This window comes from Mytilus galloprovincialis, chromosome 4 (genome assembly GCF_965363235.1).
Source record: "Mytilus galloprovincialis chromosome 4, xbMytGall1.hap1.1, whole genome shotgun sequence".
NCBI lineage: Eukaryota > Metazoa > Mollusca > Bivalvia > Mytilida > Mytilidae > Mytilus > Mytilus galloprovincialis.
The window spans coordinates 35,434,329-35,456,793 of NC_134841.1; the positions used below are offsets into that span (position 1 = coordinate 35,434,329).

Here is a 22,465-nt window from a genome sequence, read left to right on the forward strand (position 1 = left end):
AATACAAGAAGATAAACAATTGAGTTTTTAGCATTTAAAATTACTCCTACTTTGAGGTTAGAATTACAAAAGAGATGAATTCGAAACTAAAAACAGTCCGAGAAGTAATCTATCTACTGAAAAAGGTGACACGTCAGGCGAACAACAAAATAAGTCGCTACTTTCGTAACCCTCTTTCTATATTATAAAAATATATTAACAGCAACCCAACTATTTGAAACAAACGGATACTTGAAACCCACCATGTTTTTTTTTTATTAAAATGTCCTGTACCAAGTCAGGAAAATGGCCATTGTTATATTATAGTTCGTTTCTGTGTGTGTTACATTTTAATGTTGTGTTCTGTTGTGTCGTAGTTCTCCTCTTACATTTGATGTGTATCCCTCAGTTTTAGTTTGTAACCAGGATTTGTTTTTCTCAATTGATTTATGAATTTCGAACAGCGGTATACCACTGGTGCCCTTATTATTCTTCCAAGACCAATTAAATGATCAAAGGCGATTGTTTTATTTAAAAAAAAAATGTATATCTCGATACATAATCAAAAGTAGTAAAATTACAATATACATTATGGTATTCTAAATGATATTATTTTAGAGGACAAGCGAAGGACATTTAGATTTCAGTCACGTTACAAAAAGATGTATCTGTTTTTGTTAATGTATGATACCGATTTAACACTAAAAATAAAAATATAACTGAAAATATGATTATATCATATTTATATCTAATGTGTTTTTCTTCTATAAAAAAATACTCACCATTACTGTTTTTTTGTTGCAAACTTTTTATACTCCTAATGCATCATTCTCAACTTGTATATGTCATCTGAAGATTTGTCTCAAGTACTAAATACTATTAAAACACGCGTTGACATTCTTTGAAAACGTGAAATGTACCTTACTGCTGACAAACATCTTACAGTCTTGCTTCTAGAAACGTGGAATCAGCAATTCAGCGCGTGTGGTAAAAAAAAATACAAAATATTGAGTTTTTAAATAGTATCTTTGATGCTGCACACGTGACAGTCGGGACCAGTTCTAACCTCACTTTAGAAGTGTCAGAAAAACATGTTATAAAACTGTCCTCAACTGTTCTTGGAAGAAGAAAAAATCTATATACTTTTTTCAGACATTCATTCTGCACTTTTTTCTGTTTATCTGTATTATGCATACGCCATCCAGACCCTTCTATCTTTTTTCTCGAAACGAATTTTTATACCAGAGTTTCCCTAACGTAATATTATACCATATTTTTTTGTAATGATACACGCGCGTTGTTTAGTATGAATATGTAAATTAATACACAATATGTCTAGCTAGAAAAATGCAAACAATTAAAAATAAAAACATTACTAAATAATTTTAAATCATCAAAAGTAACTAACTTTAAACATGAAAATGATGTTTGAAATCATGTAACTCTGGGTGTACATAAAGTCTTGAAGATATACTAGTAGTTAAAATATATTTAAAAACGAAAGAAAGAAAGGCATTACAATACTAAATAAACCAATAAATCAGGAATGAATAAGTTGGGAGCCTGTTGTTCAATGGTTGTCGTTTGTTGGTGTAGTTTATAGGTGTTTCTCGTTTTTAATAAGATAAGACCGTTGGTTTTCCTGTTTGAAAAAAGTAAAATAACAAAAAATACCGAACTCCAAGGAAAATTCAAACAGAAATTCCCTATGCAAATGGCAAAATCAAAAGCTCAAACACTTCAAACGAATGGATAAAAACACTGTCTTATTCTGGACTTTTCTTATGTAAAAAATTGCGGATTAAACCTGATTTCATAGCTATCTATATAAACCTCTCTCTTGTATGACAGTCGCATAACATTCCATTATATTGACAAAAATGTGTAAAACAGACGTAAGAGCTAAAAATGTCAAAAATAGGGACACAGCTCAGTCAACATTGTGTTGTAATCTTAATCACTATGAACACAAGCAAATATGACAACAAAGATAAACAAAAAGGCATACAGACAAAGCACATTCGCAAAATTGAAGGCAAGAATACAAAAATTACCATGATAGCACAATAGTGAGATGTACAAGTACCGAGCCACGTCAAATGAATATTGCCAAAAATGGACTCAGCAGTAAAAGTTAAAAGACAAATAAAAGAAAAATAACACGTTATTAAGAATATAAACAACTTTAGTAACTATAATCTATACTCCAAGACCATCGTTTATTAATTGTGAAGTTGATACATTTAAATTGTTTTACACGTCATTTTTAGGGCAGTTATAACTTGCTGTTCGGTGTGAGCAAAGGCTTCGTGTTGTAGGCTGTACTTTGACCTATGCTTGTTAACGTTTTATACATTGTGACTTGGATGGAGAGTTGTCTCATTGGAACTGATACCACATCTTATCTATATTAGGATAGGTAAGATTAGTAAAATATGTAACAAAATAAATAAATGTTCAAAACTATTCTTGTGATAGAACTGTCAGAATCAGTTCTTGGTTAGAGTCTGGTCTAGGTTACGAAATTCTCAGAATTTGATCTTTTAAAAAAAGGATAACAAAAATAGTGAGCTCCAAGGTATTTTCAGAAGGGGAAGACTAGAATATCTTACTAAACAAAACGTTGTTAACCATAAAAGTGTCACATTCATAACTTGGTAAAGACATTTTCGAAAGAAAATGTTCGATTAAACCGGGTTTTAAAACCAGATGAGCCTGGTGGGGAACAACATTGTTAAAATCGTTTGTCCGAATCTCTCCTCGGGACCTACCTGCTACAGGAATGCATATATAAAGTTAAACAATCGATATTGGGATGCATAGATACCGAGTCACGTAAAAAAAAAACATAATAGCACGAGGACAAAAAATAGGAATAATGTAAGGTAAATGAAAAGTTAAACAACTTCAGCAGCTGTAGTCTATAACTCAAGATCATTTTGTATTATTTTTGATATAGGCACTGAATATTCATATATTAGGACTTGATTCCTTTTTATGAGAAAAAGAACGATCAAGACGTTTCGTTTGGCAAACCCTGGCTATTTTATGTTTTTTCATACACCGATGACTGTTCTGTAGAAGAACCGCTGTTTTCAAAACTGTTTTATAGGTGTCTAGTGAACGGTTTTACAGACAGTTCCTGACTTTTTTGAGCTTATCAGAACGTGAAATGTTTAGATATCAACATTTTTAAAAAGTTTATTTCCGTATAGAAATATAGCTACTTTGATTTCGATCATTAAAGATATTAGATCTTAAATGAAATCGCCTTCAGAATTTTCCAAGTGTTTGTTATTTGAATACATGAATGCCCAATTTTACACGAGTGTTGGCAATAGCTATTTACTTAAAAGGTTCCATTTCAAAGCTGACAGGGAACTCTCATTTTCGCGACGCATGTCTCCTGTATGATTTTATATAAAACATATATATTTTCTGAAAGTTGTGCATGAGATAAAATTGAAAGTACCGAAACAATACGAATAAGGAAATCGCAAAAGAAACAAAAATGTTCTCATGCATCTATTATGTTCTTCTTATTTCTTAAATTAGAGAATAGTTTTGATTGAAAAGAGGAGCGAAAGATACCAGAGGGACAGTCGAACTCATAGATCGAAAATAAACTGACAACGCCATGGCTTAAAAAGCAAAAGACACACAGACAAATGATAGTACACAAGACACAAAATAGAAAACTCAAGACAAAGCAACACAAACCCCATCAAAAAATTTGGGTGATCTCAGGTGCTCAGGGAGGGTAAGCAGATCCTACTCCACGTGTGGCACCCGTCGTGTTTCTCATGTTATTACATTGTACATGTTATTATTGCATAGCAATATAATATTCCCCACAGAAAGTAACCAAAAGTTAGCGTGCAACAAATTCCAATATTGCACTAGTGCAATAAATCTTAAAATTCATGACGTCATCAACGACAAAATCTTAGCTTAAACCAATTTTTATTTTCAAATATTATATTGCTATACAATAAAGGGTTATTGCATGAATATTGGGGAATATTGTCCCTCGTAGAACCGATATATTGCACTCGCAAGCTCGTGCAATATAAAATTCTACTCGGGACATATTCCCCAATATTCATGCAATAACCCTATATAACTGATTTATTCTTTGATTTATTAATTGATTGATGTTTATTTTAGATAGTTTAAACTGTTCTTTTTAGGTAAAAAACATTTTATTGTTAAGGGTTTCAACTTTCTAATCTAGGGCATACAAGATGAGGTCTTTTTTTGTAGAGAATACTATTAAATATAACTGACTTTTATATATGATAAAGAAAGATTTATTGTATTATGTATTTCCCTTTTCCTGTCATTGTTTCCATTCATTGTAAACATATTTTGTTTATCGGATCAACCTTATGTTTTGTGTATTTTTGCAAAATCTATAGTTCATGGCTAGAAGGTGTTTCCTTTTTTAAAAAGGAACAGGCATCGGACGGAAATACCTTTGTTGTTAAATTTGTTCGAAAGGAAACGGGGTTTGGGCTTTTAAAAGTTTTCAAAAGGAAACATTTCTTCAATAAATCATTCATTGTATACAAGAAAATATTTCCTTTTTTATGTATGAATAAATGTTGATGGGGAAATATACGCTAAGAAGACAGAAACCCAACGACACAAAAATAAGTGACTTCGATATGTTAGTTCTGAATTTTGCTTATACCTTTGATTTGTTAATCCTAAATAATTTTTAAGTTAGTTATTCATGTATTCACTATTTTTATGTTTGTATATTTGTACCTAAACTATGCAACACATTAACCAATTGTGATAATCAATTGTTGAAATATATATAAAAAAAATAATATAAAAAATACTGTTTTATTCGATTTATCTAACACAGTAAAAGCATAATGATTTCAACGGATATAAAGTCAGACACTACCCTGTTTTGTGCAACAAAAAGCATGTACCTCGAAATAATAAATCGTATTCATCAATTCATCAAACGAAATTAAAACAGGAAATAATTTGCTTAGTTTTTACTAGACAGAAATCCATTATAGAATTATAATGAGCCAAGTTCTGACTTCCTTGGGTCATTTTCTTTGTAAAACATCAAAGTGGAATTGGTTAGTATGTCCCGTAGTTCTAGCAGTGGTTGTCCTTGGCTAAGGTGGGAAGATACCTCTGTGCTTTATTATAAATCTATCCGCCCCTCTATGAATTATGATGGGAACTTATTACAAGACCACATTCTTTGATATACGACTTTTGATGAGACGGATAATTAAATACCAGTAAACCAAGATACAGCTATAAGCTGTGATTAAACCAGCGATTACCGCAGAGACATACAGATATTAAACATAAAAATGGTTCTTAAGACGAATTCAATTAAGATCTAATGTCTGTCAAAGGAATAGTTATAATTAGATCAAGATCTCTCATTATTTCGACATCTCTGCAGATTAGCAATTTTAGCATTTCTGACATACAATTTAGAAGGTTTCTTGTTAATGCAATAGTTTAGAAATGGCTTTGATGTGGAGAAAAAAGGAACTCGGTTTCCGGAAAAAGTGTATATCAATAAAAAGAAGGTTTGATAATTAAATTTTTAATTGAAAAGAAAATCAGAAGGCATTTCGTAAAGATTTTATTCTGAAATCAGTCGAAGACAGAACTTTCACTCCTTTTTTATTTAAGGGACAGATGTAAACAATATGATGTACAATCCATTTGAACACGAATTAAAGAAGAAAACAAAAAGACGATGGTCAGAAAATGGTGATTCAGCAATAATTTGGACGAGAACTTGTTGCTGTACAAGTGAAATAGAATCAAAACCTAATTGTCTTCAACTTGCATGTTTTCAGGTGGTAAATACATTATCATATATTTTGTTATAACCATGATTGATTTACAGCATATCTTTTGTTATAACCATGATTGATTTACTATAATATTAGGATGTTCTGCAGTATGTTGTTGTTTTGTCTTATGGTCGATTTTCATTTTATCCATTACCAAACGGTCTTTCTTCGGCTTATGACTGATATTTTGTTCCTCCTCCAAAGTAATGCGCTAATTGTTTTAGTTTAAGAATATCCCTCTCAAACCCCTATATCAAAAGACAAGATTTTAAACGTCTTATTAATGATGAATTAAATAATAAGCAATACCTAAGTAGCGATTACCAATAACCCATTATCGTATAAAATATATGTCTTCTATTCTAATCTTCTCGTTGCTGTTATAATTAGGAAACTGTCTTGACAAAGCAATTGTTGTATTTTATTAGATTTGAAGTTTCTTGATATAGTTATTGAAGTACTGTTTTTAGTGCAGACCCATTGTAAATAAGCAAATATAATGAAAAACAAAATAGCCACTTACGAAATCTAAATTTTAATCAAAACATCTAATTATATGTGTAGACTTTTATATATTTAATGTTAACGTTCATATCATGAAACATAATTTACACAGAACAAATAATGTAACTTGCCCCTTTAACAAATTCACTGTTGACCGTTCTTATGAATTCTAGATGCATATATGTGTTGCTGTTAGCAAATTCTACCAGAACAAATTTCTCCATCACTATGCTATTTAAATGTACTTTTTGGCTTAGAGCACTTCAATGTTTTCGGTCCTCATACATCCCTTGATTTCAAATAAAATGAAATGCAAAACAGTGTGGCTGTGGCCATTGATTGACTCATTAAATTCATTCATTGACTGGGACAATTTACGTGAACGTTTGTCTGTAACGACCACTGTTCACGACGTACCTACGATAGACATTTAAACTGTTGGGTCACCAAAGGTTGCTTAACGCCTTTAATTATAAAATAATTCGAAAAATTAATCAGGAATAACCTTTATGTTTTGATTTATATAATTAGTATAAATCAAAACATCGTGTTATTTCTGATTAATTTTTTGAATTACTTTATTAAGGTGTTGTGAACCTTTGATGGCCCCATAGTTTAAGTGTCTTTAAAAAGTACATAGTGAGCAGTGGTTGTTACCTACAAACGTTCACCAAAATTGTCCCAGTCAATGGATGAATTTAATGTGTCAATCAATAGCCACAGCCACACTGTTTTGAATTTCATTCTATTCAGCTTTGAAAGTTCCCGAGGAAGGCCAATTAAAAAAAAGCGCTTCGGACGCGTGAAACTTATAACGTGTTGTGTTCATTATTCATATATAAGGAATGTTGTCATGGTAAGCTTTTATTGCTAAATTAAAAAAAAATGGTATACAGTATATATATATATACATGAGTTAATCTTGCTATGGTGTAGAAATATATATATATATAAGAAAAACCGACAGGAAAAAAAAGCTATGTATTACCATTATACCATGAATATGATATAAACATAAATGTCAGAAACGATAAAAAAAAAGTGTCTCTGGCTTTTCTGTCACTCTGTTCACGGAAATTTATGTACACATAATAAATGTTCCCTTCTACTTAATAAATTGAACTGGGAGATTTCAAGATTTTATTCATAACCTCAGACACATACTTGTGTACAAGAGCCGCCGTGGTGTAGTGGTTAGTGCATCGAACTACTAACACAAAGGTTCCTGGTTCCTGGTTCGATTCCCGTCTGGGATGAACATTTCAGGGACTGAATTTTCGGCGCTCCCTTGACACTATTTGCGAGTATGGTCAGTCGGAAGGGGACGATAAATGGCTGACCCGTGTTAAGAGAGAGCCATATCTCTTGCACGTTAAAGACACATTGTAGATTTCGAAAAAGAGCAGGCTAATGCCGCTACAAGGCAGCACTCGCACCCACAAAGTGGAAAGGGATTAATATAAGTTGCAAAACTTGTTTCCCAACTCACTAAAATTAAATATGTTTAAACTAAACAAGAGGACAATATATACAAACATATTAAGATAGCGAGACAGGACAACCGAAACACAAATACATACTAGTAGTATATTATAAAAGACAATTGGTATAATTAGATTAAATATTTTATGATTTTCTTTACGAAAATTGATAATTTCCTTTGAACTTGTACGTTACATATAGACAACAAGCCAGCGAATTTGTTCTTGCTTGGATTCATTAAATAGTAATTTGGTATAAACTTTGATCTAAGAGCAGAAACATCAGCATTTTTACAGGTAAACAATATATGAAACTCATCCCCTATTCCCTCATTACATAATGTACATATTCTATTTTCCCTTGCGATCCCCGCCCATCTACCCGTCTCAATAGGTAACTTCAAATTCGAGCATCGAAGTTTAGATATGTAATAGCTGTCCTTGGGTAATAATCGCAATAGATACGGTTCCAAACCAAACTCGAGTTTAAATAAACAATAGAATTCACCCCTAGATGCATTATGTATCTGCGAGAACCAATGCTGATAGTACTGATCTGTTAATCGCTGTTTAACCATACTTTTTAACCAATCAATATTTACAACTAATTGATCGTTCAATATAAAACCTGTATCATCAAATACAGATTTTACATATTAAGGATAAACACTTAAATTCACTAATGCTAATATGTAATATTTTACAAAAGTTGTTGAAAGCATTTTTTTTAAATTACTAGTTTGCGATAACGAACGTTAAACATACGGAGGCAGGCATTAACTCAATTTGTCTCAAATCCCTTCTAAATTATTTTTACTGACAATTTATCAAGGCTGTATTCAAAACTGAGCTAAATTTTTTAAAGAGGCTACAGTGCACTCTAAGTCTTTGACTGAAATTGTCACACTTCTAATCTGTTTATACACTCTTTTATTGAACAAAACATTTAAGAAAACACTGTGTAAAAAATGCAAGAACATTTGTTAATCTTTTGTCCGAACTTTTGTTCATTGAATTCTACAACGTATTTATGCATTCAATTCAATATAAAACGTTTTAACATTGACCACTATTGCGTTTGTAAATCTGTTTTACAATTTGACCTGTTTCGGTTTTTTTAAGAAATGACAAAAGAAGTTTTATTTACGAGATATTCTCTTTTTACTATAACCTGTTACTAAGTTTAATGTTTTACCAATAACAAATTCGCAATCTACTTGATGGAAGCACTTTTGTTTTCTGCTATGTATACTGATAACATTTAGAACTTTGTATTGACGACTAGATAATGTACTAAACATTTGTCAACAAGCTCTCAAACCCATTGACTTTTGGCTCCTATAAATGGTTGATACATCTCGGAAACAACCATGCTTACTATCAATCAGGGTTTCCGTTTCCAATAATCGTTTTTGGCGTGGTCAGATATTGCCTCTTCATTGCACCTACTCACACTGGATTATTTTACATATGTTGTGTTCTAAGTCCTTGCACATTGTCAAGTACTTCAAACCAACATAAGAACGCTGTAGTTTTCACGATTTCGAGGTTTAGATGTGTTATATTATGTGATTGCAGATGATTCTTTATTTATAATTTATCACTTGCATGTGTTTGGTAATTTAACAGATGACATTACAATAAATGTTGTACCGGAGTGTGCCAAGACGGGAGGAATGGCTTATAGAACAGTCATAGTTGACCTAATAAAGACAATGTTATACATTTTGTAGTATGTTTTGGTAATGGTATTAGGGGGTGTTGCCAATGAAACGCGGTCAAAGTTTACGTAATGACCTCTTGTGAAATGCGCATCTGTAATGGGGAGAGGAGTGGCTACTGAAACACTGTCATAGTTGACCTAATAAAGGTTTAAATTGTGAGATTTACGTTTGTGTAATACGTTTCCATCTAGTAAACAACAGATTTGTATTCGAATTTACATTTTTTTCCGTAATACAAAACTTAATTCAAATGTTTTCCGTTTCATTCTATCAGGTTTCTTGTTTTGTATGTTTGTTTCTACATAGATACTATCACGGTCATGTAAATAATAATTATTCCCTTTTCGCTTTAGTACGTCAGTCAAAAATTTGTTAAGAGCTGTTTTAGAATACTTGGTGGTAATATCGTCATTGAAGTTGTTGGTGACATTCACGAATTTAGTGACCTTCAAATATAGAGCGAATATCCTTGAGATGTATAGATTACTTATCTTCACAAGGGAAATTTGACCACATATTGTTGACTTGATTTTAAATATATGTCATTACAGGCAAATACATGCTTTTTTCAAAGATATAAAATCATGTCTTTTCTTTTTGGGTCACTGTCCATAAACAATATATATATATAAAAACACAAGTTTGTACGCAGGACATGCGCTTCGTGTACAAAAGACCCATCAGTGACGTTCGAATATTGTTTGCATAAACTTACGAAAGACCAACTGGATATCCATACACATACATGCATGGACTATACGGCCCGGCAATATCATTATATTTATAGATTGTAACATTGAGTGAAGACTAGCTATTTTTTTAGGTGCTGCTGATTTTGATGATGGCAATATTTTGTTTTGTTTAGTTTTTCTCTGTTTTTAGAGTTTGACATTCATTTAGTTGGTACATATGTTTAAGAGTTACTTTAATTCGCACTTGGTAGTGAACCCTTTTATTAACATAAAATAACAAATTGTATAATGTTAGTTTTTTTTACGACTTTTACTTAGCATAAATAACATTCATAAAAGTGACAGAGCCATCGGTTTTATTTCAACTTGCGTTCATAGAAGTTACAGTAGGTTTTTACTTTTTCAACCTTCTTATAGTCGGTGAGAAACGTGAATTAGTCTTTTTTTTATTTAGGTTTTCTGCTATTCCCATTTTTCAGAATTACAAAATAGAACCAATAATTGCAATAAAACTTGAACAATTGTAACTCTACTTGCACGGAGTTCTAAATTCTCTAAAACTGCATGGTTATATCACAGTAATGATTTATGTTGAATAAAAACTGTATTACAATTGCATGCGGTTTTTGAAGATTTTTTGTTATATATCGTCAAGATTAAACGGCTAATTTCTTTTGAAGCATGAATCCTGCAATCCGAATGGTTAATAACCCGGAATGTAAACATCACACCCTAATTCACCCGGGGATAGAATTTGCCTGCCAAAATTTACATTTTCATCAAATGTATTTTTAAGAACCAATTACAGAAATATAGTTATAAAAGGTATATGTTGCAAAACTTACGATTACATTTCAGGATTTGGGCAAACTTTTCACACTAAAATAGTTTTCAAGGTGGAAGCTTTATTGTGGAATAAGAAGAAAATAAGCGATAGAAATTTTAGACAATATTTTCGTAACATCAGAAATAATTTGGGCTAGAAACTGCAAGAGTATCAAAGTAGCTAGTTTACACACTTTTACATGCAAAACCAAAAAGTTGTTTATACATTGGACATGTATAATTCTGAGGAAATACAAGGTAGTAAAAATTTAGAAAACATCGCATACGCAATGTGGAAACAAACGTCAATTAATGAATTCCGATGATACCTAGGGATGCCGCGTGCTTCGGAACAGTAATATGATGGTTCTCGTTTTGTTTATAATATATCCATCATTTGGTATTACCTATACCTCAGACTGTTACAACACCACTGAATTCGGAAAAGTGGACCCAAAACGATATTGTTTGTACTTTTAAATATAAAAAAGAAGATGTGGTATAATTGCCAATGAGACAAATATCTACAAAAGACCAAAATGACACAGACATAAACAACTATAGAGGTCACCGTAAAGCCCATACCGCATGCTATAAAAGGTATTTAAAGGTCCTTTGAGTTTTGTCTTCGTGGTTTTTTTTTTTTCTCTCTCAAACTTTCTGTCTCATTTCTTTCTAACATCAATTCCAGACCCATTTTAAATGGTTTATGTATATTTATATATTATGTTGTATACTCGACAATTTCTTATGTTTCTTTCATACAAATGCTATATGTTATTACCATTTTAATTCTTAAACTAAAGCTATTTTGCAACCAATTATAGTATTTAAACCCGCGAATCGAAATTTATATCTAATTTTCTCGAAACCCTTGGTCAATCTATTCTAACTTAATAGAAATGTTTTATTTTTAAGTTAATGTTATAGGCTGGTTGTTAATACACTGTACCAAAATATTGAGAACAACGTTATATACTTTTCATGCTTCCGTAGCCCTTTTCTTAATCATCATGCTACCAAGGATTTTTATGCAAATTTTTGACTGTTTCTAAATGTATAAAGGTACCAAATAATGAAAAAAGAAGAATCAAACTAAATAGATTAAATACATATTCATTTATTTTGAAATATAATACAATAATATTTGTACAATCAACAATGATTCAATGTGAAGAAAATCATTGTTTGTTTTCTTTTTACAACTTTAGTACAGAAATTTTGTCTCAGAATCAATATGATGCCTTATTAATGAACGACTAAATGCATTGTCTGAAGAACAACCTTTTACCATTAACAGTTCAAAATTGTTCTTTTTCGAACCTCTTAAAATAGATAATAATTTTTAATGCCATTTTTATTCTATTTGCGATAATATTTCATTTCACATCCGACTGTTTGAAAACAAAATAAAAAATCTATTGAATTCTCTCAAAAATATACCAAACGATTTTTTTTTTGTTATAAGGTGTTATTTTCTGATAAATCGTATAACCATGATGGTTCATTTAGCTCAAGTTCGGTGCATCATTTGCATCTGCATCTTCAAACATTAAAGAAAAATATAGCACTATAAAATCATTCACCCTAACTTTTCATGAATCCGCTAAAACACTGAAATCTTATCAGTTAATCAGTTGAAGGACACATATATGTCGTTGGTGTGCTGTCGTATTTGTGTTAACCCAGTATCACACGCAGATGTAATGAGTTTATGAAATATTTATTTGTATCAAATATGAAGTCTTTCCAAACGTAATAAAATTATGTTGACAACCTAAATTTAAAATAAAAAGTCGGCAATGAATATTTCTCTTTTTTTCAATGAAGAAAACTGTAAAATGATAAGTAAATAGTGTTTTATTAGTTTTCACAAACTCGAATTCATTTTGATATCTCAGAAAAAGTTTTGGAAAAGCTGAGGTATCAGATATTTTAACAATGGACCATTGCATAGAATTAAAATTACCAAATTATAATATTCAATCAATATACAAAATAAATCCTCCTGCTAACGGATTCTCTCAATATAAATATCGTATTCGTTCAAATCTTTGTCCAGTCCTGTCCGAACAACTTATATCAGTAAATACTGTATCCCGGTTCAACCTTTGTTCTTTGATTTTGACCACAACAGTTATCATCACAATTAAAAATAAGTGGCAGTATCAAAAACGAACTTTTTGGCAGACTAGCGGCTATTGCACTTTGTCATGGAGTCACAATCATTGTTCTCTATTCATATAGTCACCAAGCCCTTATTCCCGGATGTTGCGATTGCTGTGACATATAACCGTTCTGTTGAATCTGGGTCATCTGTGGCATTGAGGCCATGTGGCTATTCATGGAATTATATGAAGGAGTGGAATAAACAAATGGGTTAACGTTGTATGGTGCCGAGTATGAGGGCGTGACGTTCTGACCGACACAAGGTTTGCCATCCCTTACTAGAACAGGTACGGAAACTCTCCTAGGTGGTTGCATATTTGAAAGTTCTAAACTTTTATCTTGGCGCTGACGCTTACATTTGTATCTCCTGTTTTGAAACCAGATTTTAACTTGAGTAGAAGATAATTTTAAAAGGCTAGCTAACTGTTCTCGTTCTGGTGCAGATAAATATCTCTGCTGTTTAAAACGCCTTTCAAGTTCATACACTTGAGCTTGTGAAAATAGAACTCTTGGCTTTCTTCGGGTCCTTTGCTTTTGGATTAAATGGCACTCTCCTGGTTTTGTATCTGTGGTTTTGTTGTCTTTGTCACTTTCTTCACAAGATGGTGACGCCGATTGATCTACAAAGACAAAAGTAAACACTTGAAAAATACGTAATTGCAAAAACTTATTCTAAATTAATAAAACTTGGTAAGTCAGAAGCGCCGACATGAAGTGCTTCTGTGCACGAGTTTGTCATCAAGTATATATTATATAATGACTTTCTGTAATTTTCCATTGTAGACAGCTAATTAAAGAACGATATATTTATGTCCCGCTACACGAGCGTCCAACAAAAACTGATTAAATGCTGCAGAGTAAATTGTTTCATCAGTTTTTTTTCTATATCTTTTTTTATACTACTACTTGAATCTGCAATCTTTCTAATAAAAAATATGCTAGAGTTCGCGTGCAAGTTCAGTCCTTTTTTTTACATTTTTTCGTGAAACACTTTTGTTGCAATATATTTCTTAGTATTATAGTAATGATTGGGTAACAAACAAAAATGTCTTGTCGTATTATATTATAAAAGTATTTAAAAGTTCAAAACAAAATTATTATATTCATCTTTTTCTTAATTATTTTTTGTATTTCCTTCATTATTTATGGTAATTGATTATTATTGTTATGAATATTCATTTTGTGTTTAAACTAAAGAAAATAGAAACAACCGCCCCTTGTCTGTTTAAGTTACATCGTACTTGAAAACCCGCATGAGGTTGATACTGTATAACTGTTGCAGTTAATCATCCTCCACATTCTTTTAATTCTTAACTAAACGTGTTTGTTTTAACAAAGTTGTTTTCCAGTAATTAAAACGTCTAAACAAACAGTCGGATTTGTTCTTGATTAAGTTACTTTTTCGATTTCTTAAATGTCTTGCAAAATTTTGAAGTTTATTATTATGGAATAACGGAGCAAATACTTTAGTTTAATAGCAATTTTAAAAGGACACGATTTTTTAATTATCTTGTGTTTCAAATTTTAAAAATTGTATAGTTAAACGAAAATAAAGATGATTTAAGTATTTTAAAGTTAATATTTTTAATTTTTAAGTTGCCCCCTATGTACATAAGATGGGGGAGGGGGGGGTGTGACAGGGCGTATTTTTTATTTGACTGATATTGAATATTAACAGTGATGTCCGTCATTTATGCCATTTTAAAAATATCCAGACAAAGTATGCGGATACAAAACAAAGGAAGATAAAATCATATCCATATCAATTTATATTTATAAATATATTACATATATATTAACAAATTAACAAATGATGATAAATTTAATGGTTCCAATTCATCATTTCAGACCGTTTGAATTACCAGAGAAAACGAAATTATAAATCCTTAAGCATTTTAATTGAATAACAAACGTTAACAATCCTAAGTGATTCATTTGTTTATTAATCAGTTAATTCTCTTTTGGAAGAAAAAAGTGAACTTATATTTTATGGTTGAATTGAACATTCCAGCTTTCTGTTAAATACTGGAGACAATGTTTGAACGATAACAAAATCGAAGAGAAGGAACACAAAACTACTAAGAATTACAACTTCACAAGGCGATTTTATGTCTTATAAATAAGTTTGTTTTGTGATCTTCCTACGCTTGCCTGGCCTTGTACTCATCCATGAAGTTTGTCAGATAAGCTTTACTATGATGGGGGTATGTTTTAATAAAATGCATTTTTGTACCGTATGACCTTTCGTGTGTTTTCTTTAACTAATTCCACGATAACCTTTAATGATAGAGAGAAGTATTCGGTAGATTGTCTTATGAATTATGGTTTGACATAATGCATTATTTTTCATGGTTAAATATTTACAAATAGGAAAACATTGAAAAAATAAAAATAAAAGTATACTGAATGTAGAAAACAGTGTAGTTGAACAGAAAATTATAATTATAATTGTTAAGCCGGAATGTAAAACATTAATGGGGTCGTGTTGCTATATGTTTTAAAAGGTTTCTGTGTTGTGTTAATATGTCAAAATAGCGGATAAAATTAGGGGGTTTTTTTGTCTTCTTTTCTTTAGGCATGTATTATCTGTCCTTCTTCAACTTATTAATGTATATTGCACCTCGAGTACTCTCCTACTTCGTTTTCTTCAAGTCAATTATAACTTACAAATATTAAAACGCATCAAAAGATTAATTTCATTCTATTAATTGGTTTAAACTTCTTTTGTTTTTATTCATTAACTATTGTTGTTTATCTATTTTCGTAAATATTAAAACATGTAATTCAGAAAATTTAAAAAAAAAAGCATCAACTATTTTGAAGTAATTTGTTTTTTTCGTTTAGACTGCAATAATGAAAAATAAATATTTTCGTCAAAAATAAACTATAAACAAAATATTGTAGAATTTTTTGTCAAGTTTTCAAAGCATCAACTCTCATGCTTAAACAGGATTAATAAATAAATATGGAATACACACATATTGATAAAATTATTAATTTGCATGATCAAAAGTTTGAGGTAAAATTCAATATGCTACTTTTCGAAGAAAAATGGATTCGAATGACTCTATCTTCATATCAAATATAAATATATAAAAGACGTTTCAAAGTTCTTATCAATCAGAATATATCAAAGACATCTGGAAATATTAAATTGTTTATGTGAGAAAACCTAGATATTGTCGGTCTATCTACCAGTAATCAACCAGAATATATCTTAAATTTCTCTTGCTAAACGGCACACTAAAATCATGGGAAGTAATGACAGAAATTCTCGTGAAAAAGAGAAAAATATTTACAAATGAAAACGGAGCTTGTATACGAAAACAGTTAAATTTAATTCATTCTTTTTAACTTGGACTTGAACTTTGGTTTATCTCTAAGACATCGCCCGTTTTATTTTGTCCGTGATTGTGTCTTTTTTCAATTACTTTTCGATTTTGATTCTACTTGGGTTTCTTCGAGGTTTTTTTAATTTGAACCCTTTTCTTTAATTTTATACGCATTTATATTTATTTCGGTATCATAGAAATATGCTAAGACTAAAAATTGCATGTTATTTCACTCCTACACTTGTCATAAATACAACGCGACAATATGAGCATTTTTTGCATTATTGTCAGAAAGCACACTTTAGTTTCATTTTGTTGCCTCTTTCATATAAATGTGAAGTTCAAACAAAATGCGAAATTGAATTATTCTGGGCACTTACATGAAGTTAAATGAAAATAACGTTTCCTGAATGTAGAACTAATTTATTTTTTTTATTTTTTAAAGTCTTATCAGGCGGAAATAACAAAATGAAAGTTGAAGTACTTCAACAGAACTTTATTAAAATGCAGAAATTTTTCGTGTTTCCTTCTCTTTCAACATGTGTAAAAAACTAAGATCTATTTGTCGGAAATGTTTTTGAAATTGATATAAATCAAAATTTCACACATGGTAAACGTAAAAGAAAATTAAAACTTGGACCCGTTAACTTAAACTTCCGTCACCCGCAAGTCTCCTTGATTTCCTAATGATAAGATTTCAATTTAATAAAAATTGTCGAAAATGACATTTGTGGATTAAAAACTTGAATTCAAATTTTTTTAACAGATACTGCGTTATGGGATAATACCGAACTCTGTGTGTTACATCAGGAAACCCCAAATCCTGCTTAATTTAATACATGTTGGTACAAATATCTAATTAGTAGGCTCGTTTTCCACTTCATTATTTTATCAAACTTCCATTTAACTTCCGACCGGACCGAGTAACCCAGTATTAATAACTCCATTCTAAACGATTTATATACATAGCCTTTGAACCCTATAGTTCGTGGACCGCTAGCTGTCGCATTAAAATTGCTTCCCACCGAGATTTCGATGAGGTTTACAGAGATTTAACGATAAAACTATTTCTCTGCCGTATATCTTCTGCATCATAAACGGCTGAACACATTGCAGTTTATATATACTAATAAAAATTACGAGGCATACTATTCACAAATTTATTCCAGTTGCGATTGTATCGGTTATTATTTTTCACATATTTTATATAAATCACTTAATCATGATATCAGATCGTTCCTAGATTTTTTCTTCGTCGAACAAATTAGTTAGATATGGAGTTTAAAAAAATGAACATGCATTTTTTTGTTTACTTTTATATAAGTTTTAGTTTCTTATTAACTTATTTTGTGGATTACTACTGTATGTTAGGGTTTATCCTTTAAAAAGGTATTTTACATCATTCTAATCGTTGTTTTATCATTTTTCTTTACTTTGCAATAAATTACTTCAAATATCTATGACATGTGAATCAAGAAGGTAGAATACAGAGTAAAGACATTTAAGTTTTATTCAGATAAATGAAAAAGTTAATGAATATTTTAATGAATATTGGTGTATAGAGGGCAATATTTAGAACAGTAAAATTCCAGGACAAATTAAATCACGAATGAATAATAATAAATTCTTTTTTTTTGAAAGATTGTGTTAACATAAAAGAGTCTTTCATTATTTCATCCTTTCACTCTTTTAAAAAATCTTTTAATAAAGAGTATTATATGAGTTAATTTAATTTAAAACTATTTTATCTAGATTATAATAAGATATCAAAATTATCTGTGCAGGACATTTTTTTTTGTCAAACTACAAGTATAACATGTTATTATTCGGTAGGATATTTAAAGGTTTTGAAAGTTAAAAATAAATTCTTATTTCCGTAATTTTATCAAGTCATATCCGATTTTTAATATGTTTGTTTACAATTTTGCAACGTCAAAAGATATTTTGACCGACCTGATCGGAAATATAAACAAACCAAAGGTACTAATCCAGTGGAAGAAAAGAAATTTAAGAAGTTTGTGTTGTAATATAGCAAAAAATCTTTACAATAATACGAGAAGAAAGGTTGGTTTGTTGTAAAGATCACAAAGGTCATAATCCGATCGGATTTGAACCATTACAAATAGTGAAAATATCATTCGGAAGTATTAGCAAAAGTAATCTTCCACGATTTTCGAATTATAAATTATCAACAAGTCTTTCGGCCTTTCCCGCACTTTTTAATTAACCTTTGACTGACTTTGTATCCTTTTATTTCAGATATAACCAAAGTTGATATGATCTTAAAGTTTTGACAAAATCCATTGACAGTAAGCATTTAATATCCCGAAAGGTTCAGTAAGGAGAATTTTTATAAACACACACAAAGTATACACACACTTTACAAGTTTAAAACACCATCACAAAAAAGCATCAGTACATAATTGAATTTTTAAAAAGTCCATTTTAAAAATATAAGAATAAGGTTACAGAGTATATTTAAAAGGGACACTTATTTCAAAACTATTCACCAAAAAAGTAGGCAGTTTATAACAGGGGACACCTATTTTAAAACTATCCAAGAAAAGAGAAGGCAATAAACAGGGGACACTTATTTCGAAACTATTCACAAACAAAATAGGCTTATAACAGGGGACACTTAATTCAAAACTATTCAAGAAAAAAGTAGACGTATAACAAGGAACACTTAATTCAAAACTATTTAAAAAAGAAGGCTTACAACAGGGGACAGTTATTTCAAAACTAGTCAAGAAAAAAATAGGCTTATAACAAGGAACATTAATTTCAAAACTTTAAAAAAAAGTAGGCTTATAACAGTAGATAATTATTTCATAACTATTCTCGACAATACTCATAGAAAAGAGATATAAATAACTTCAATATAAAAGAATGAAAACAGTAATAAACTAGTGTTATTATCATTTTTTTAAAATAAATACATAATAGTTACATTATCAGATGTACAGTAATGATCGTTCTAAAAATCTGAAGCTCTGCATGCATACTGTAGCAATGCTTTGATCTCAAAAACTATCAAAATATTTAATATTTGGAAACTTTATTTTCTTCAAGAACACTCAACCCATGCAAACATGGTTGAGTGAAGGTTAAGTTGGAGGTAATATCTGAACCGATACACACTAAATACCTACTTATTGTGTATTGTCTTCTTAAGAAATAACACACTTTAACTTTACTCTATTTCATTCAAGACACTTACATTATACAAGAAAACTTTTGAAATAATATTCACCACGTCTATAAAACAACAATTCCTACTTCAATGCTAATATTTTGCCAATTCTTAACCCCTTGTGCGACAAGTGTGTTGTCGTGTTATTGAGAAGTTACAAGATTCCAAAATGTCATCCTTAAACTTCAAAGACTCTGATACTGAGCAGACCTTCTTAGGAACACTTCGAAACCCGATCATTATCAAAGCATGTTTACAAAAGAAAATTAAATTTATAGACTTTTCAGATAAGTGGGTACTTTTTACCTATTGATATTCATTAAAATCAGAAAATCAGTAAATATTCAAAAGTGGCCGTATTAAGTGGCCCTTGATAAGTATTAAGGGGATGTATGGTTCCGACATCTCCCTCTTAAGACTTATTATATTCAACTTACGGTTTTCAAGAACATCCATATCTACTTGCTCACTTTTTGGAGTAAGCAGTTGTGTTTCTGAGGCACCTGGTTTTCCTGTTCCAGAGTCCGGGGAAGCTGTATGGTATTGTCCGAGGTCGTGTCTAGAAGGTCCATCAGATAAGGGTAATGACTGTGGCGAAAGTGTCGTATACGTCGGTTGCATCGATGACATTGGCGGTGAAGATGTATTCCCAGGATACAAACACGAAGAACTGGTTCCGATCTGATCCATTCTATAATCATAATTTCCTGACATTGGAAAACTTGCATGTGAATAGTCCAAACCGGCATGCATATTTTGGTCAGTCCAGGGTGAATTGTGGTTCATTAGAATGTTATTAACCAGAAATGGCGAAGTTAAGTTGTGACTATTTGGATACGAAGACATAATATCCACTTAATTTTTTTTCACTTTTTAAGTTGATGACATTCGCTGTGTATGATGAGGGTTAGCCTCTAGGCCACACGTTTATCATCAACAGAAATCTGAATCACACAGCCAATCAAAACGCTTCTCTTCTCTCACCGGATGAATTACAGTTTCCTGGCTTGCAATGAAAACACAGATTTGTTGTTCTATTTCCGAAAATGAGGATTTAGGAGTTTTATATTAACTGGTATTATTTTTGTTTGTGTGTTTTTGATATTATTTTACCAGATTACAGGAAAGACACGTTTTAATTTGCAATTTAGATCACGATTTAGTCATTTTCTTTAACATTTAACGTTTCTTCTGTTTTTATTTATTTTATTAAGATATAGAATTACATCAAAACTTTTTAAATCAAATTTTAATTTACTAATTATGATTTGAGAAAGGTTTTTTTTGTAAGAATTTTTATTAAGAAAATATGTGGCAATGGATAACGCATTGTTTTTCCTTATCGCAGTTAGATGTTTATATCTGTTCGTGTTTAGTTTGGGTTAAAAATCATTTACTAGGAATTTGTATGTCATTTTCTCCGATAAAAACGATATACCACAGTGAAAGTAGAATCAAATAGCCTAACACTGAACCATTTACCGCCCGCAGTTTGGGGGTGGTTTTTCTCAAAGCTATGAATGTAGCTAACGTATACGTGAGTTAGCCATATTGCACGTCAGTGTGTCGCGTTTTAGTTTATAGTATTCAAACAAATTCTAGGCTTGGTGTCTGCAGTTTGGTCAGAAGATTAAATACTACTATCATAGAAACAGGACAACAAATTTACTTTATTCTATAAAAAACATTTTTATATTTATTGAAACTGTGATAAAAATTATAGTAAATTTTGATACGTAATAAACAAATTTGATAATGAATTTGTTTAAGAAGATATATTTTTTATCCTAAATATAAGAGAAAATACACTTATTTTATTAGTGCTTAACCTATATCCTACAGTGACATAAGATATGCCAGTAAAACGACAAAAGGTTTCACCAACATTTTTGTATTGCACATGTAGTCCTGTACACAATTTGAATAAAAGAGCATGACTAGAAAGTCTGTCGTATGGAGTTCATAAACAGGGATTTCTTTCTTTTCTGTCTTCATTTTTCCTCAACTTTATGAGAGTTATAATCTCACAATGCTGACGTAAATACAAGTATATGCAAATACTTTACTTAATTTAATACATGTTCTTAGGTTGCTGTCTCGTTGAATTGTTCCCTATACCTACATCATCAGCAAAAGATTTTACAATATTCTTTTACATCTATAAATAAAATTGACAATATAAATGTGGAATGTGTCAAAAATACAGCAACCCGACCAAAGTTTGTTGTTGCTTCAAGTCACAATTGCCACTTTTGTGACACATTGGCAAGTTATCATTTCTACTTTCCATTTCCATTTTTCAAAAAAATAGGAACTAAGTAGGTATGAACACAAATGATCATATGGACATAAATAATTATATCCGTAGATAAGTATAAATTAATTAAAAATAATATTCAGTAATTGTCGCATGCATATCACATTCTACTCTTCACATGATACGATCATGTTTTGATTTAACCCATTAGGACCAATTAATAAATTACAAATCGCTTTCCCTGATGACACTCACGAGGTGCATCTTCTGAATTGGTTATAAGTTGACGTAGGTTTGAGTTTTTATATATGGAAAACCCTTATTATGTGTCCTTCGTGCAACAAAGACAGATAAGCAGATAGTACAAACAATCGTGACATTAGTTTTTTTTTACTCTTTGCTCTTCCCCATATAAATATAGCCTTTTTCGCTGAGTTGGCGTTAAGCAAACATCAACTTATAAATC

At 30.8% G+C, this 22,465-nt stretch overlaps 1 protein-coding gene across 1 annotated transcript; it reads right to left on the reverse strand.

The window, feature by feature from the left end:
* Positions 1–12,152: 12,152 nt before the first annotated feature.
* On the reverse strand, positions 12,153–20,675 carry LOC143071985 (uncharacterized). Its single transcript, XM_076246722.1, has 2 exons — positions 20,180–20,675; positions 12,153–13,837 (listed from the first exon to the last, which is right to left on the reverse strand). The coding sequence occupies exons 1-2, from the start codon at positions 20,586–20,588 to the stop codon at positions 13,296–13,298; spliced, it is 951 nt and encodes a 316-aa protein (XP_076102837.1). The 5' UTR covers positions 20,589–20,675; the 3' UTR covers positions 12,153–13,295.
* Between the last annotated feature and the right edge of the window lie 1,790 nt (positions 20,676–22,465).

Excerpts from the sequence above, each read along its gene's own strand:
- LOC143071985 (XM_076246722.1), bottom strand. The coding sequence starts at position 20,588 with ATGTCTTCGTATCCAAATAGTCACAACTTAACTTCGCCATTTCTGGTT. Across the intron at positions 13,838-20,179 it reads TATGGATGTTCTTGAAAACC|ATCAATCGGCGTCACCATCT; the intron begins GTAAGTTGAATA and ends TTGTCTTTGTAG.